Source organism: Phalacrocorax carbo, chromosome 14 (genome assembly GCF_963921805.1).
Source record: "Phalacrocorax carbo chromosome 14, bPhaCar2.1, whole genome shotgun sequence".
Taxonomy (NCBI): domain Eukaryota; kingdom Metazoa; phylum Chordata; class Aves; order Suliformes; family Phalacrocoracidae; genus Phalacrocorax; species Phalacrocorax carbo.
Genome location: NC_087526.1, coordinates 8,845,547 through 8,859,860, shown reverse-complemented (window position 1 = coordinate 8,859,860; position 14,314 = coordinate 8,845,547). Strand labels below are relative to the sequence as shown.

At 59.6% G+C, this 14,314-nt stretch overlaps 1 protein-coding gene across 2 annotated transcripts; it reads left to right on the top strand.

Moving 5' to 3' along the window:
* Window positions 1-707: 707 nt before the first annotated feature.
* On the top strand, window positions 708-13,522 carry SNPH (syntaphilin). Of its 2 annotated transcripts, XM_064465137.1 has the most exons (5): window positions 708-771; window positions 8,863-8,940; window positions 9,821-9,922; window positions 11,467-11,616; window positions 12,284-13,522. In XM_064465137.1, the coding sequence occupies exons 2-5, from the start codon at window positions 8,897-8,899 to the stop codon at window positions 13,413-13,415; spliced, it is 1,428 nt and encodes a 475-aa protein (XP_064321207.1). In that variant the 5' UTR covers window positions 708-771; window positions 8,863-8,896; the 3' UTR covers window positions 13,416-13,522. The 2 variants fall into 2 exon arrangements, with proteins under 2 accessions (XP_064321207.1, XP_064321208.1); XM_064465138.1 differs by lacking the exon at window positions 9,821-9,922.
* Window positions 13,523-14,314: the final 792 nt, after the last annotated feature.

Below are 14,314 nucleotides of genomic sequence, written 5' to 3'. Positions count from 1 at the left end.
GGTATTTCAGTGAGGCAAAGATTTTCCTTTATTTATTTATTTTACTTTATGAAAGTGCGTCATGCATTAGGCGCGCGGATGTCCTCAAGAATTGGACGAGTTAGATGAAAATTACGATGCTGGGTGGGGGGGGTGGAACGCCAAGGGCCGGGTGGCCGCAGCTCAGGGCTGCCTCGGCTCCCCTCTCCTCCTCCTTCTCCTCCTCCAGGGTTACGCGAGGAGAGGAGCCGAGCGCGACCCGCCGCCGGCGGCCCCGGGCGCAGGAAGCACCCGGCCCGCGGGGCGCCGCCGCCGGGGAGGGCCCTCAAAAAACGGGTTTTCGGGGGGGGCTGGGGTGTGCGCTGCGCCCCGGCAGAAGGACGTTGCCATAGAAACGGGGGGAAACCCGGCGGGGGGGTGGGGGCACCCGCGCCGCCGTCGCTTTAAGAGCGCAGAGGAGGGAGGCAAATTACGCAGCTGCAAGGCTCATCCCTCCCTCCCTGCTTCCCTCCTTCCATCCATCCACCCATTCATCCATCCATCCCTCCATCCTTCCATCCATCCCTCTGCCGCCGCGCTCCCCGGCCACCCCGCCGCACCCATGGAGGCCGGCGCAGGTGATGGAGTCGGGGGAGGGCAAGGGGTGGGTGGGGGGATGCGCACGGCTCCGCATCGCGCCCCGCACCGCCCCGCTCCGCCGCCGCTCACCGCCCGCTCTCTCCCTTCCCCGCCAGGTCGCTGAGCCTCCCCCGCCGGCGCTGCCGCCCTGGACATCGGCGGGGCCCCGCGCAGGTGAGCGGGGCGCGGTGCGGGCCGCGGGCGGGGGGCGGCGGGGCCCCGCGGCTGCCGTGACTCATCCCTTTTTGGCTGCAGACTCGGGGCGGGGGGGTTCCGCAGCACGGGGATGCCAGCGCCGCTCCGCATCGGGGGGCGGAGGGGGGGGTGTCCACGGGGCAGAGGGTGCTTGAGGCGGGTCACGCATCAGGCCCGCAGCATACCCGCATCGCATGCACCGGACACACGTCACACCCGCCAGACCCGCAACGCATGCACCAGACCTGCATTGCATGCACCGGACCTACAGTACATGTATCAGACCCCCATGGCATGCACCAGACCCATATCGCATTCACCCAGACCCACATCACGCACACCAGTCCTGCATCACAAGCACCAGACCCATATTGCATGCGCTAGACCCACACAGCACGCATCGGACACACATCACACTCACCAGACCTGCAGTGCACTAGCCAGCCCCTCCCTGCATGCACCAGACCCCCCATCACACGCACCAGACCCTCCCTGCATGCACCAGAACCACATCTGCTCATACAGCATCCAAATGTGTCTCCTGGCTCCATGGGCGTTGCAGGAGCCGGAGCTTTTGTGCAATTGAGATTTTATTTAATAGCTTAATGTTCCATTGCCAAAGGGATACAGAAAATACATGAGCTGATTGATGAGCTGGGTGCTCTTTTTCTCTCCCCCCAGCAAGGTCAGTGCTGCCTGGTTGTTGCACAGAAACCCACTGCTGTGCATTTGTTGTGCTTATAAAATACCAGTGTTCCCACCCTCCCTAGACAGTGGGTGCGTTGTGCCATGACCTTGTGCAAGCAGGTGCAAATCCTGGTTTCCAGAGCTGCAGCGGTCCCTGGCCGGGGGTCAGGAGGGGGCAATGCCTGTACTCACACCTCAGCAGCGTCACAGCGGGCTGAGACAGGAGATTTGGCGTGTTGTTAAAGTAGGCCATTCCAGCGGTGCAGAGACCCAGGGCTAATCCTCTGTGACCACTGTCTTTCCCAGCCCTCGTTCAAGGTGGAGGGTGGTTAGGGAAGACCTCCTTCTGCTGTGCCGAGATTGTGGGGGGGTGCGGAGGGGAGGAGTAGCTGTTGCACTGGAAGCTTGATTTGTCTTCCATGTTTTTGCCTTTCTATCCTGAAAGAGTGGGCTCTTCCTTCTACTTACCAGTCCTCAGCTCCGCTCCCCAGCAGAGCACCTGCACAGGATGGGCTGTGCGGTGTGATCTCACGTGCACCCCCAACCTTCCCAGCCTTGGGTAAGACTGGGTTTGCATCCCAGGTATCCTGCTCCTACCCTCATGGCAATAGCTGCTGCTATGGCATTTGTCACGGAGCTCTTTTCCCTTTGCCCCCCGAGGCCCCCAGCAAGAGAGCAGCCTGTTCCCTCTCGTCAGACACCTTATTTTTAGCTAATGAGGGCCAGGAATTGCCACCTCTGTGTTTGGCGCTGCAGCCAGGTCAGCTGCAAAAGTGATGAGCTGCATAACCCGATCTTTTCGAATGGTCTCTATTTGCCTGTAATCTCTGGGTGTCGACTCAGCATTTTATAACAAACGAGAATAAAAGGAGATGCTCCTATGTTTCATTACATGATACAACAACTCTTAGCAAAATTGATTTTTCTAGTGGTGTTGCATAAACATCCTGTGCATTTTGTCCCTGCTTTTGCCCTGAGTACTGTGCTCTGGCATGAATTGGAGCATCTCCCTCTGCCCAGCACCCGGGTGAAGCTCTGCCTGCTTTGGGATGAGCCTGTGTCTGCTGGAGCAGGCAGCACAGTTTCCCAGCCCCTGGAGGTATTGCCGCTCCCTTGGAAACTCCCAAGCAGGAGAAAAGCAGCCCCTATCTCCCAAAAAAATCCCCTGTGGCAGAAGGAGGAGCACAGACATCTTCACTGCTGTGCCGGTGTTTGCCTCCAGCAGCTCACATGGTGCCCATGGTGCCTGCGGCGCTGACCGCCTCCTTCACCGGACCTTTGCTGGCCTTGGCCTTGGCTGCCAGATCCTGCTCCTTCCCACCACGACCCAACTGCATCCCAGTCCCTTTTCAAGCACAAACTGATCCTGGCATTGCTGCTGTTTCGGGGATGCAGTGCTCCATCCCAAATCAGATTGCTGGTTGTTTGCCATATTCAGCACTTCGCTTATTTTTAGCGTGAAGGAAATGCAGAGCCTGTGTCAGAAAGGCGGAGAGGTCTCCTTGGGAGCCCTTTTTATTCCCCAGGAAAATGAAGCTGTGATTCCCCTCTCCCTGTTGCTCTCTGCTTTTAATCTTGTTAATACTGGAAGACTGAAAATCTCCCGGCTGCCCCCCCCCCCCGCCTCATGGGGAGGGACCCACAGGGAAGGCACAGTTCTTCTCCTGAGGTTTCTGCAGAATCGGGAAAGCTGCGCTTAGACACTTGGGCTTGGTGCCATCATTGCAAAATGCTCCTACAGCAGGATCTGTCAAGGAAAACAAGGGAATCCAGCAGCGAGCAGGGTGATGGGAACCCCGACAAAAGAAGCAGTGAGCGAGAAATCCGGGGAAAAGCAATGGCTGCTGGTCCTGGGCGGCTGTGTGCCAAGGGCTGGGGCTGGGGCTACCAAACAAGCCCGCCTGCTTTTGCACCTTCTCTGCATGTCACGTGTGGGGACAGGATGAGCTGGTGGGGCAGCTCGGGCCAGCACAGCAGCAGGTTCCTTCTGAACCCTGCAAAAGTCAAGCAAAGTCAGACACCTCAGAAGCTCGCGGGAGCAAACTCAAGAGCCTGAGGTCATGAAACCCCTGGAGGAAGAAGCTGAGGAGTCATCAGAGGCTTCACCGAGCCAACAGCGAGGGTCTCTCCAGCGGGTCTTGTGACCCCAATTCCCATGCAGAATGCTTCTAGGAGGAGAGATACCTGCTCATCCCTGTCTGTCCATTGCTGGCATGGCTGGGGGATCCAGAGTGGAGTGGAAGCGTTGGCATTCAAGCCAAAGAGGCCCCTCTCTTGGGCAGTGATCCCAAAATGATAGCTAAGCTGCAAGTCTTGAGGAAATCCTCCCCTGGGGCACCAGGCTGAGCCTCGGGATGCTCTGCTGGAACTCTGTCACCGCTGTGCCACCTGTCTGGCTTTGCATTGCTGTCATGGTGTGATCTGTGGGGTGGCGGTGCCCCAGGTCCCCTCTGCAGCCAGCGGGAGCTGGGGACGCACTGGGGGTTACATTTTGGGAGCACCTGGAGCCCCATAGTATCACCCACCTTGGGTGGTGGCAGCGTGTGGGGCTCTTGGCCCCAGGGGACATGCTGAGGCTGAGCAACCTATGCTGGCAGGGATGGGGCTCGTGCTGTACCCGGGGGTGCCGGTGCCAGATGCTGTTACCGATGCAGGTGTGGGGAGCAGCAGCTGCCTGATCCCTGCTTGGGACTGAGCCCTGCCTGAGGCTGAGCCCTGTCTGGAGCTGAGCCCTGCCTGGTGCACGCTGCTGACCACAGCAGGCACAGAAAGTGCTCGGAGAGCAGTTATGGACAATGTGCTGGTGAGGGAGGTCTCCAGTCCTGGGGGTGAGAGGCTCTCGTGCCCAACTGTGCTCCATCCCACCCTGCATGGGCTATCAGCTTTTCATGCTGTAACTCCAGCTGTTTCCTTATCAAGGACCATTGCTTTTATTTAGCATGAATTCCCCAGACTAATTATGTTGCACAGAATAAGCACTATTTTGTGCTGTTGTTTTCAAAAGAGCTATCTTTCTGTTCCCCTATGGGCCAGGAGGTTTGCTGTCGGTGGCTCCAGGAGAGAGTGTTAGACCTTGCAATGAGCAGTGTTCATCCTGCCCGTCCCCTGAGCTGCATTTTGGGGTGGTTTGCAAGATGCTGAAACATATATAGGTCGTTTGCAGCATGATTTCTGGATCTGGTGTAAGTTGGAATGTCAGACCCTGGCCTGTACCAGCATCCCCAGGGAGCGAGAGCAGCTGCAGAGGTGCTGCACTGAGCAGGATCCCACTGGTCTCCCCAGCACGAGGACAAGTCAGCACTCCCCAAATCACCCTAACCTCACTCCCGGTGCCTGCACACTTGCACTGGTGGCAGCTGTTAAAATCTTGTATAATTGCAAGCCTGGGCTGTGCTACAGAGCCAGGACTGTGTGTCTTGGTGGGGTAACGGAGTGGAGGTGAACTCTTTGGCTGTGGGGATCAGCATTTGCAGTTTGTGTCGCCGAGTTCAGTGCCTGTTTCTGATGCTGGATTATTGCTGCTCAGGGTCTCTCCAGAGCCTGTGCCCTCAACACATCCCCTCTTTTGGGGCACAGGCTGTTTTTGCCAGCTCCGTAAGGATGAACCCACAAGGAAGGGATTCTCACCCATTTCTTCTCTGTCCTGCAAGATATTCCCCATATTCCTCATTCTGCAAAGATGAAAATAAGGTGGAAAAAAAATCCCTTCCCCACACCGTCTTTCAGCTGGCATGAGACCTGGCTTTATCTCATCCACCCTTTGCATGACTGGGGGTTTGCAGACCGGGAGTCACTGGCAGTGGCATGTCACCCTGCATGCACGCAGGTTTCGTCTCCTGCTGCCGAGGCTCCTGATGTTGCAAGTGATATGACAAGAGGAAATGGTCTCAAGCTGTGTCAGGAGGGGTTAGATCAGATATTAGGAAAAATTTCTTCACTGCCAGAGTGGCCAGGCGTTGGAACAGGCTGCCCAGAGAGGTGGTGGAGTCACCATCCGTGGAGGTGTTCAAAAACTGTGTAGATATGGCACTTCAGGGCACGGTTTAGGAGGCCATGATGGTGTTGGTTGATGGTTGGACTTGATCTTAGAGGTCTTTTCCAACCTTAATAATTCTACAGTGCTATGATTCTATGTTTGTATTTGGGGTTTTATCCCTGTGCTGAGCAGGAGCTGCCTTCCCTGCGCAGGGCTGGCTGTGCACAGCTCTGCCATCCCAGTCCCTGATGCTTCTGACACGGAGCACTGAGCCTGCCTGCCCTCTGCCCTGCTTGGGTTGCTTTCCACTCCAATGTTTTTATGGGATTTCTTCTTTTCTGCTTGCCCTTGCAGTTTTGCTCTGACTCCTGCCCCAAGCCCCATCTAGTAGATATTTTCTAGATTTTTAGTAACCTGCTCTTGGTTACTCCCCTATGTTTCCTGGCCCTCACGGCTGCCATCATCTTCCTCACTGGCAAGCTTGCAGCATGCTCAGGGAGGCAGTTATTAATCTTGGAATGCTTTCATTTAATCTCCGTCTGTTTTTCCTGATGCCTAATCAATGAGCAGCCGCAGCAGTGAGCCAGAGCCACCAGAAGTGATAGGCATTGCAGGGAGGTGGGGTCCTGGCTGGAGCGAGTCCCTGGGAGGGCAGGGGCATCCCCTCTGTGGGAGCAGACCCCTCTGCAAATCACTGGAAAAGCAGAGGTCTTCACTGCTTCTCCTTTTAGTGCATTTCGGATGTGGTATGATAGTCTTGGCTTTCCTCCTGCTTTCATGGCGAGGCTCCCTTTGCACTAGAGGTGCTCATCCTGGTCCACGTGATAGTGGTAATTCTGGGTGCAAATAAATAATTCCCTCTGCCTTTAGATGCAGATTAGCCACAAACCATGTGGGAAGGTGTGTTTTCAGCTTTGGTGCTAAGTCTGCCCAACCTGCCTGTCCTTGGCAGCCCATGTGATGCTTTTGGGGAGGCTGAAATGGCCCATTGATTCTTTGGGAATAAAGGCAGCGACAATTCATTAGCAGTGATTAAATTCAAGCCTGCTTGTTCAAGCCACGCTGGGGCAGCCTGGTGAGGCAAAGCCAGTACCCGGCCAGGAGGGGATGCACAGCCCATCATGTCTGTGAGACAGGGACCCATGCAGGGTGCAGAATGGTGCTCCCCACTCCACGGTATTTCGGTGCCCACTGGCAGACCTTGGCCAGCATGTGACAGCAGCATGGGGCTCCTCTGAGTTTCTCACCCCCTAAACCTGCTGGCACCATGAGAGGCGCTGAGCCTCGACGTGGGTGCCAGGCGAGTCTGCAGCAGTGGGAGGAGGAGGAGGAACTGAGCTCACTAGGTGCAAGGCCTAATCCAGGCTTCCCGACAGAGCTGTTCCTGGCTGCAGATGCTGTGGCAGACACCTGGGGTGCAGCGTGAGGTGCTCGCAGAAGGCCACAGCATGGTATCAGCTTGTGTGCTGGGTGCACACACGCTGCCTGCGCTTGCCTGGTGCTGCATTAACCCCACAGTGCTGCTGGGGAGAGCAGAGGGACCCCCGAGCAGAGCAGCTTTGCATGCGGGTAACTGCTGTGAACAGGGAAGAGCAGGAGGCAGCGGTGTTGCTGGGTACTGCTGGGCTGCCATGGCACGGGCTGGGGCACGGGGCCTGGGGCTGCAAGAGGGCGAGGAGTTAATCCTTGTGGCTGCAAATCTCCCTAAAGCCCTGCCTGAGAGCTGCTGGAGCACCATGTGGCATGAAAAGCAAGGGGTGGGCTGGCCCCTCTGCCCAGCTTTGCAGAACCCCAGGGCCAGAGCCTGTGCTGTGCCGCAGCCCCACATGGTGCTGCTGGAGGATGCTCCCACCGGCACTGGGGCCGCGCTCGGCTCTTGCACTGGATGCTGATTCACGCTGCTGCATTAGCAAAGCCCGCAGCCGCGTTGCATGCTGTCAACTCAGGAGCAGTTATCTGGCAGGGCAGAGCACTGCCTCCCTCTGCCCAGGTTCTCTCCTGGCAAATCCATCCCAGAGGGGAGCAGCAGGACCCCCAGATCCCAGTTGCTGTGTCTTGGGGATGCTGGTACCATGGGGTACCATGTCTGCTGGGGCTGGGGGCTCACCGCAGCTGCACATCACTGGCTTTGCTGCAGCTCTCTGGACTCTGCGGTGCCCTGGTTTGGAGGTCAGAGAGCCCTGACCCTGGGCAGAGGAGAGGCCTGGGCTGGCCATTGTGGACTTTGAGCGTTAGGCAAGAGGTAGCCTGGAAAAAACAGCCCTGGAGTGGCAAATGCAAAAGGCTGCATCAGGGTGACCTGGCAGTGCTCCCTCCTCCTCTCCTGCCTCCCCCTTTTGTCCCACTCCTCATGGTCCCCTGGACCAGGGCTGGGCAGCACTTAGCGTTTCCAATCTCCCATCGATTTTCAGCTGGCTTGTGCCATCACTCATGTTGCTCTGAGCTGGAGCTGCCAAAATCTGGGGCAAATACCGGCATTGTGAATGGACTTGGGGATGTGGGGGGGGGGCACACAGTGCCCCGGCCCACCCATCCCCGACAGCCAGTGAGTGCAGTGGGCCATCACAGCGGCGCCATGGGATGCTTGGTGGGATGGATGTGCTGAGCAGATGCTTTCCATAGCTCCCCTCCAATGCAGCAGTTCACATCCCTGTGTGTGCCCGAGGTGCTGCCTCCTCAAGCAGCTCCCGCCCGTTGCTACAAGCCTCTGGATTTGGCCTATTTATTTACAGGAAAATGGGCTCTATATTTCCCGAGGGATTAGCTGCTGCTGCCGCATCATGCAGGGATCTGTCCTTCCTTACCTGATTTCACTTGTGAACGGGTTGTTCTGACTTAATTAAGGAAGAGCAGGTGCCCGGCCCACTGCAGGGGCAGCTGCCTGCCTGTGTGGAGACTCAGTGAGGTTCGGAGTGTCACAGCTCAGTGTGTCAGAGCCCTTGTCCCATCTCCGCCCCAAGTAACACCACCACTGCAGGCACCCTGTTTCCCTGTGGCAGAGCTCCCTTCCCTGGCAGGGACAGGGACCTGGTATCAGGGGAAAGCTTGTCCCATGTCTGGAGACTGGTGGGAAAGGGGCTTTAGACCATGGGCAGGGACCTGCTATGCTTCTGTTTTGTCTTATAAATTAAGAAAGCCCTCGCCCTGTGCCCATAGCATGGTCTGCCAGAGCAGGATCCTGGGCACGCAGCATCCCAGCTCTCCTGGGCCATGGGAGGCAGGCAGGGAGCACGGCCCAGATGTGCAGGGCATTCAGTCCACATCTGTCCCTGTACAGATGGCCCTGAGTATGAAACTGATGCCCTGGTGCAGGGGCTTACCCCTGTGCCAGCACTTTGCATTGCTCCCATCTCACCTGGGAGGTTTCGCTGCCTTCACCTCCTCTTTCTGTTGCATTTAACCCACAGTTCCCCCACGTCCAGGACCCACGGCACTGCAGCAATGTCTCTGCCGGGGAGCAGACGCTCGTCCACTGGATCACGAAGGTGAATATGCTTCAGCCTCTGGCCCCTGGGACCAGGCACTGGTGCCTGCCCAGCACTTCTCCCAGCTGGCAGCAGGGAGGGAACAATCCCCACCTACACCATGAGCTGCCACTCCGCAGCACAAACCCCCAGCCTGGCTTTCAGGGGATTGCATGTCGCTGAGTGCTGCACAGCACTTCCCCATCACACGTGCAGCCCCCTGAGTGCTGCATTTGCCGTCCCTCTCTGTCTGTCTCTGCCGCAGCTGGGACCAACCCCTCTGTCCGTCCAGGCAAAGGCAGGCGGTGGCAGAAGGCCCCGGCCCAGGACAGCGGCACAGGGGCACTGGGTTGGGGCAGTGAAGTGAGGAGGTGTGTTAGCCCTTGAAAAACCTCTCCTTGAGCTGCAGTGATAAAGAGCAAGAGGGGAAAAAAGAGAGAAAAAAAAGCGTTTATTCCTCTCCAAATGTCTCCATGACCTAGGCTGCTGTTATTAGGAACTGGCTGCCACCGGCAGCATGGGCAGAGAGAAAAGGCAGACCTACCCATGTGTAGGTGCTGACCTGGCAGTGGTGTGGCTCAAGCTGCCAGGGCCACGCTCCTAGGGTACTCCCAAGGGGCTCCTGGTCCTCAGAGTGCAGGGATGCCGTGCCAGCATCTGGGGATGCCACACCATGGGGGGAGGGAACGGGTGGTGGCCCCCCAGCCCTGCCTTTGCACCCATCACCGTGTCTGTGCCATTTTGATCCCTGCTGTTTGTTTTGTCCTTTTGTCTTGTGTGTTCTCGGTGTGGTGGTTGGCAGTCGTGGGGTTTATGGACGGAGTGGCTTTGCCTCCTTCTTTAAGTCTTCAGCGCCCTCAGCCACTCGGCCTGAGACACAGCCTCTTCTCCCTGCCTCCAGGCGCCCCTCGCCCCCCGGGAGGGACACCTACGGCACCTCCTCGCTGAGCAGCAGCAGCAATTCTGGCTCCTGCAAGGGCAGCGACAGCAGCCCCACCCCAAGGTAACCCGTCACCCGTGGCCCCAGGGTGGCTGCCGGGTGCCCCCGGGCAGGGGGGACCAGCACCGATGCTGTTGGTGCTGTGCCCAGTGGGGACAGGAGCACAGGGGCCGGCTGAGCGAGGCTGTGCGTTTGGCAGCTGGGGGAGCCAGAGCTGGGGGAGCTGCTGGTGTCTCGCAAAGACTCCCACCATCTTCCTCCAAACCTCTCCGCCACCATTGTCGTGTCTTCTCCATACCTGTCCCACCACCTGCCAGCCCACTGCCCCGTCCCCTTCCCTGCTGTCCTGCTGTGGCTGTGGCTTGCACGCTGCACGCGTCCCACCCTCTGCTCCTGCGCCCTGCGGAGCACCCTGAGTCCTTCAGGACCAAGGGCATGGTGGACAAGAGCTTTGTTTCCATCCCCTCATGCTGGTGAGAGCTGGTGGCAGCCTGGCTTCTCAGTGGGAAGCTCCTGGTGCACCCAAGGCATAAACCCTGCCAGGCACCCAGCTGCAGGACGGGCAGCAGCCCCAGCCCCGTGGGCACAGCAGCCTGCGCCAGCATTTTGGGCCATCCAGGATGGGTTCCTCCTGCCTGTCCCCAGTAATCTCTCAGCTCCCAGAGGTGGCACCGAACCTGGAAGGATATGAGGGGCATAAGAGCAACCTGGGAACAGAGCCTGCACACACCGCAGCAGGGAGCAGTGGCTGTCCTGTGGCTGTGCCGTGTTGCAAGGCCATGGTCCTGCCTGCCTGCTCCTAACGCGATGCTTGTGTCTCTGGCTGAAGGCTGCTGGTGCTGCTGGGCTGCCGGGCTGCCTGCCACTGTGCATGGGGGTTTTGGGCTGCCCTGCTGCCATGCACAGAGAGTACCCACCACCCTGCTGTGATGCACAGGGGTTTTGGTCCACCCTGTTGCAATGCAGGAGTGTCTCATGCTGTGCACAGCTCTCTGTGTGCCTCCCAGCCCTGACATGCAGCCCTGTCCTCTCTCCCTGGCCAGCCCCTACTCTGCATGCTGTCCTGGGCTTTGAGCCAGAGACATCACCTCATCTGCCCCAGTGGCAGAAGGAGGTGGGTCTGGATGTGCCGCTGTCCCAGCCCGGAGCAGATGCCAGATGCCCCAGCTTGCTCTCCATGGGCAGGACAGCTGCCAGCTCCAGACCTGCTCCATCCTGAGCCCTCCCGTTACCCATCTTCTGCCTCTGTCTCTGATGGGGCTGATCCCACCCTGGGGTCTCCATTGCATCTGTCATTCCCTGAAAAGCTTGTTCTGGTGCTCACAGAGACCTCAGCACCCACCTGCTCCCAGCTCTGCTCATGCACCCACTGCCCTGGTGAAGCTGTGGGCTGTGCCAGCAGCGTTGGGAGCTGCACCCACCCTCCCACTGGCAGCACAGCACCCTGAGCCACCCGCCCTGCCCCTCCTGCCCACGGCACTCCTTTGGGATGCACTATGGGACTGCACTCCCGTGCACCCTGAGAGGAGGTGTCTCCCTTGGGGTGCCTCCACTGAGCCTATGCCAGTGCCAGCACTGGTGGGTGGGTGACAGCCGTGTCCCCACAGACGCTCGGCCAAGTACAACCTCTGCAGTGACAACCATGGGATAAAGCCTCCAACACCAGAGCAGTACCTGACGCCCCTGCAGCAGAAGGAGGTCTGCATCAGGCACCTGAAAGCTCGCCTGAAGGACACACAGGAGCGGCTACAGGACAGGTGAGCGTGGGGGCAGTGGGCACAGACTACGCCGGCACAGGAGCCTCCAGGAAGGGTCCTGGCACCAGCCACCACTGCCTGTGGTGGCAGCTTCTGTATGGGACTGGTCCTTCTGGGTGCTCTCAGTTCCCAGCACCACAGCTTTTCCTCAGGCTCATGCCCGGGCATTGGGCTCACAGCTTTGCAGTGGCACTGCAGGCACACAGGCATCTGCCATTGTTGCCTGTCCAACTGGGGAGCCGTGGATTCTGGGTCTGCAGAGCCCATATGTCCCACCTGTGGTGGCTGCACTCTCCCCTGCACTCCCGGTTAAGTCTCTGCCACGCTTTTTCTGAATTTCAGCGTCAGAGGGTGGCTAATCCCCATCTGCTTCTCTCAGGCTTAGGCATGACCTTGCCGGCTTGCCAGCTGCCATGTACCCACTGCGGGCACCTGCCTGTCCCCACGCAGCCCAGGGTCTGCACCCCCTCCAGGAAGGGGCCAAGCATTGCTCCCAAGGGGCCCTGAGCATCCCTCCTGAAGGTTCCCAAGCCCTGGATCCATCCCTGGGTCCCAGTCACAGGTGTTACTGGGTGATCTGGCACCAACTTGGTGCCAGGCATGTGAGGATGGGGCTGGCCTCACAGCCGCCTCAGTGCCACGGCAGTGCCCTCCCCATCTCTCGCAGGGATGCTGAGATTGAGGACCTGAAGACGCAGCTGTCACGGATGCAGGAGGACTGGATCGAGGAGGAGTGCCATCGCGTGGAGGCCCAGCTGGCACTGAAGGAGGCCCGCAAGGAGATCAAGCAGCTGAAGCAGGTCATTGACACGGTGAAGAACAACCTGCTGGAGAAAGACAAGGGGCTCCAGAAGTATTTTGTGGACATCAACATCCAGAACAAGAAGCTGGAGACGCTGCTGCACAGCATGGAGGTGGCACAGAATGGGGCACTGAAGGAGGAGGGGGCCGGCGAGTCGGCTGGGGGGTCCCCAGCCCGTTCCCTCACCCGCAGCTCCACCTACACCAAGCTGAGCGACCAGGGGGCTGGGGACCGCAACGTGGGGGGCTCGCAGACCATCTCGCTGGACGAGGGGGCTGACAGCGGCTTCGTGGGGGCGGAGGAGGTGCCCGGCCATACGGACCCACTGGAGGTGGGGGGCGAGCCTGGTGCCCGCCTGCCCCCCAGCTCCACCTACGAGAAGCTGCTGGGGCTGCGGGGCGGCGTGGAGGCTGGGGTGCAGGCCAGCTGCATGCAGGAGCGGGCCATCCAGACAGACTTCGTGCCCTGCCAGCCCGACCTGGACACCATCCTAGAGAAGGTGATGAAGTCCCAGGCTTGCAGCTTGGGCAGCCCCACCTCAGCCTGGGTCTCTGAAATGGAAGACATGATGCCTGGCCCCGAGCTCTCCAACCCCACCGGGGCCACGGACCTGCTGGTGGCCGAGCCTGATGCCTCAACAGCGAGTGTCGGGGCCGAAGGGGGTGCCCCCTGCAACCCAGCGGTGCGGCAGCCCCCCAGCGCCAGCCCCTCCGTGGCCATCGCCTGTGTGGTGGAGGAGGAGACGATGGAGGCGACTGGCTGCGAGGCCGCCCCCTCCAAGAGCTATTGGAGCCGTCACTTCATTGTGGATCTGCTGGCGGTGGTGGTGCCGGCAGTGCCCACAGTGGCCTGGCTGTGCCGCTCACAGCGCCGGCAGGGCCAGCCCATCTACAACATCAGCTCGCTGCTGCGGGGCTGCTGCACCGTCGCCCTCCACTCCATCCGCAGGATGGGCTGTCGCCCCGTTGCCAGCCCCAGGGGCAATGCCCAGCCCTGACCCCCCTGCAACGCCCCCCCGCCTGCCCCAAGGACCTGACCACTGATTGTAAAGCCCTGGCGTGTCCCCGCTCTCCCGGGGTCCTTCGTTGGCTCCAGCTCATTATGCAGTGCCGGGTGGGTGGGAAGGGGCAAGGGTGGGGGGGGGGGGTCCATGGGTGCGTGCGGACATGCTGTATCCCCCAGCTCCTTTATCCTGGAGGAGGGAAAGGACCATTGCTGGAAGGGAGGTGCCAAGTGGTGATGCAGGACACGGCACCAAGCAGCATGCTGTGACCCCCTGCCTGATGGATGCCCCTGCCTGGCCACTGCTGCGGTGCCTCTGGCTGTGGTGGGGGCTGCACCCCACTAGGTGGGCTCGCTCTTCATTGCACTTGCTTTTCAGTTGTCCTTGCCCTGCCCCGCAGCCAGCCCTGCTGCGGGTGGGCAGTGGTGAGGAGCCACCTGGCAGTGGGGATAGGTGCAGGGAGGGGGTCACAGCAGGTCCCCCTCTGGGTGCATTTCTTGCTCCAGGTGCAGGTTGCACCATAATGGCAAAGCCTGGCTGCAGGTGGGAGGACAGCAGGAACCCACCCAGACATAGGACCAGCTCTGGATCAGTTTGGGAGGTCTTGGGAGCCTGTGGGGCACCTTCGCCCCGGCCTGCTGAGCTGCTTCAGTGTCCGTCCTCCTCCCGCTGGCAGGACAGTGCCCTGGCCAGGCCCTGCTCAGCCCCTCTTCAAACCGCCCATTGCTTGGGAGATGCTTCCCCACACCTGGATGGAACCAGGCTGTGGCTTCTGCACCACTGAGCGAGGCCAAGCGGCCCCTGGGGAAGCCTCGGTCCCTCCCTCCCTCCCTTTGCTTTGCACTATATTCACTTTTTTTTTTTTTTGGTACAGACTGAAGCCCTGTTGTCTG

Bases quoted from the DNA above. Each gene is read 5' to 3' on its own strand.
- SNPH (XM_064465137.1), top strand. From the start codon at position 8,897: ATGTCTCTGCCGGGGAGCAGACGCTCGTCCACTGGATCACGAAG. The intron at 8,941-9,820 runs GTGAATATGCTT...CCCTGCCTCCAG, and splicing joins TCGTCCACTGGATCACGAAG to GCGCCCCTCGCCCCCCGGGA. The intron at 9,923-11,466 runs GTAACCCGTCAC...GTGTCCCCACAG, and splicing joins GACAGCAGCCCCACCCCAAG to ACGCTCGGCCAAGTACAACC.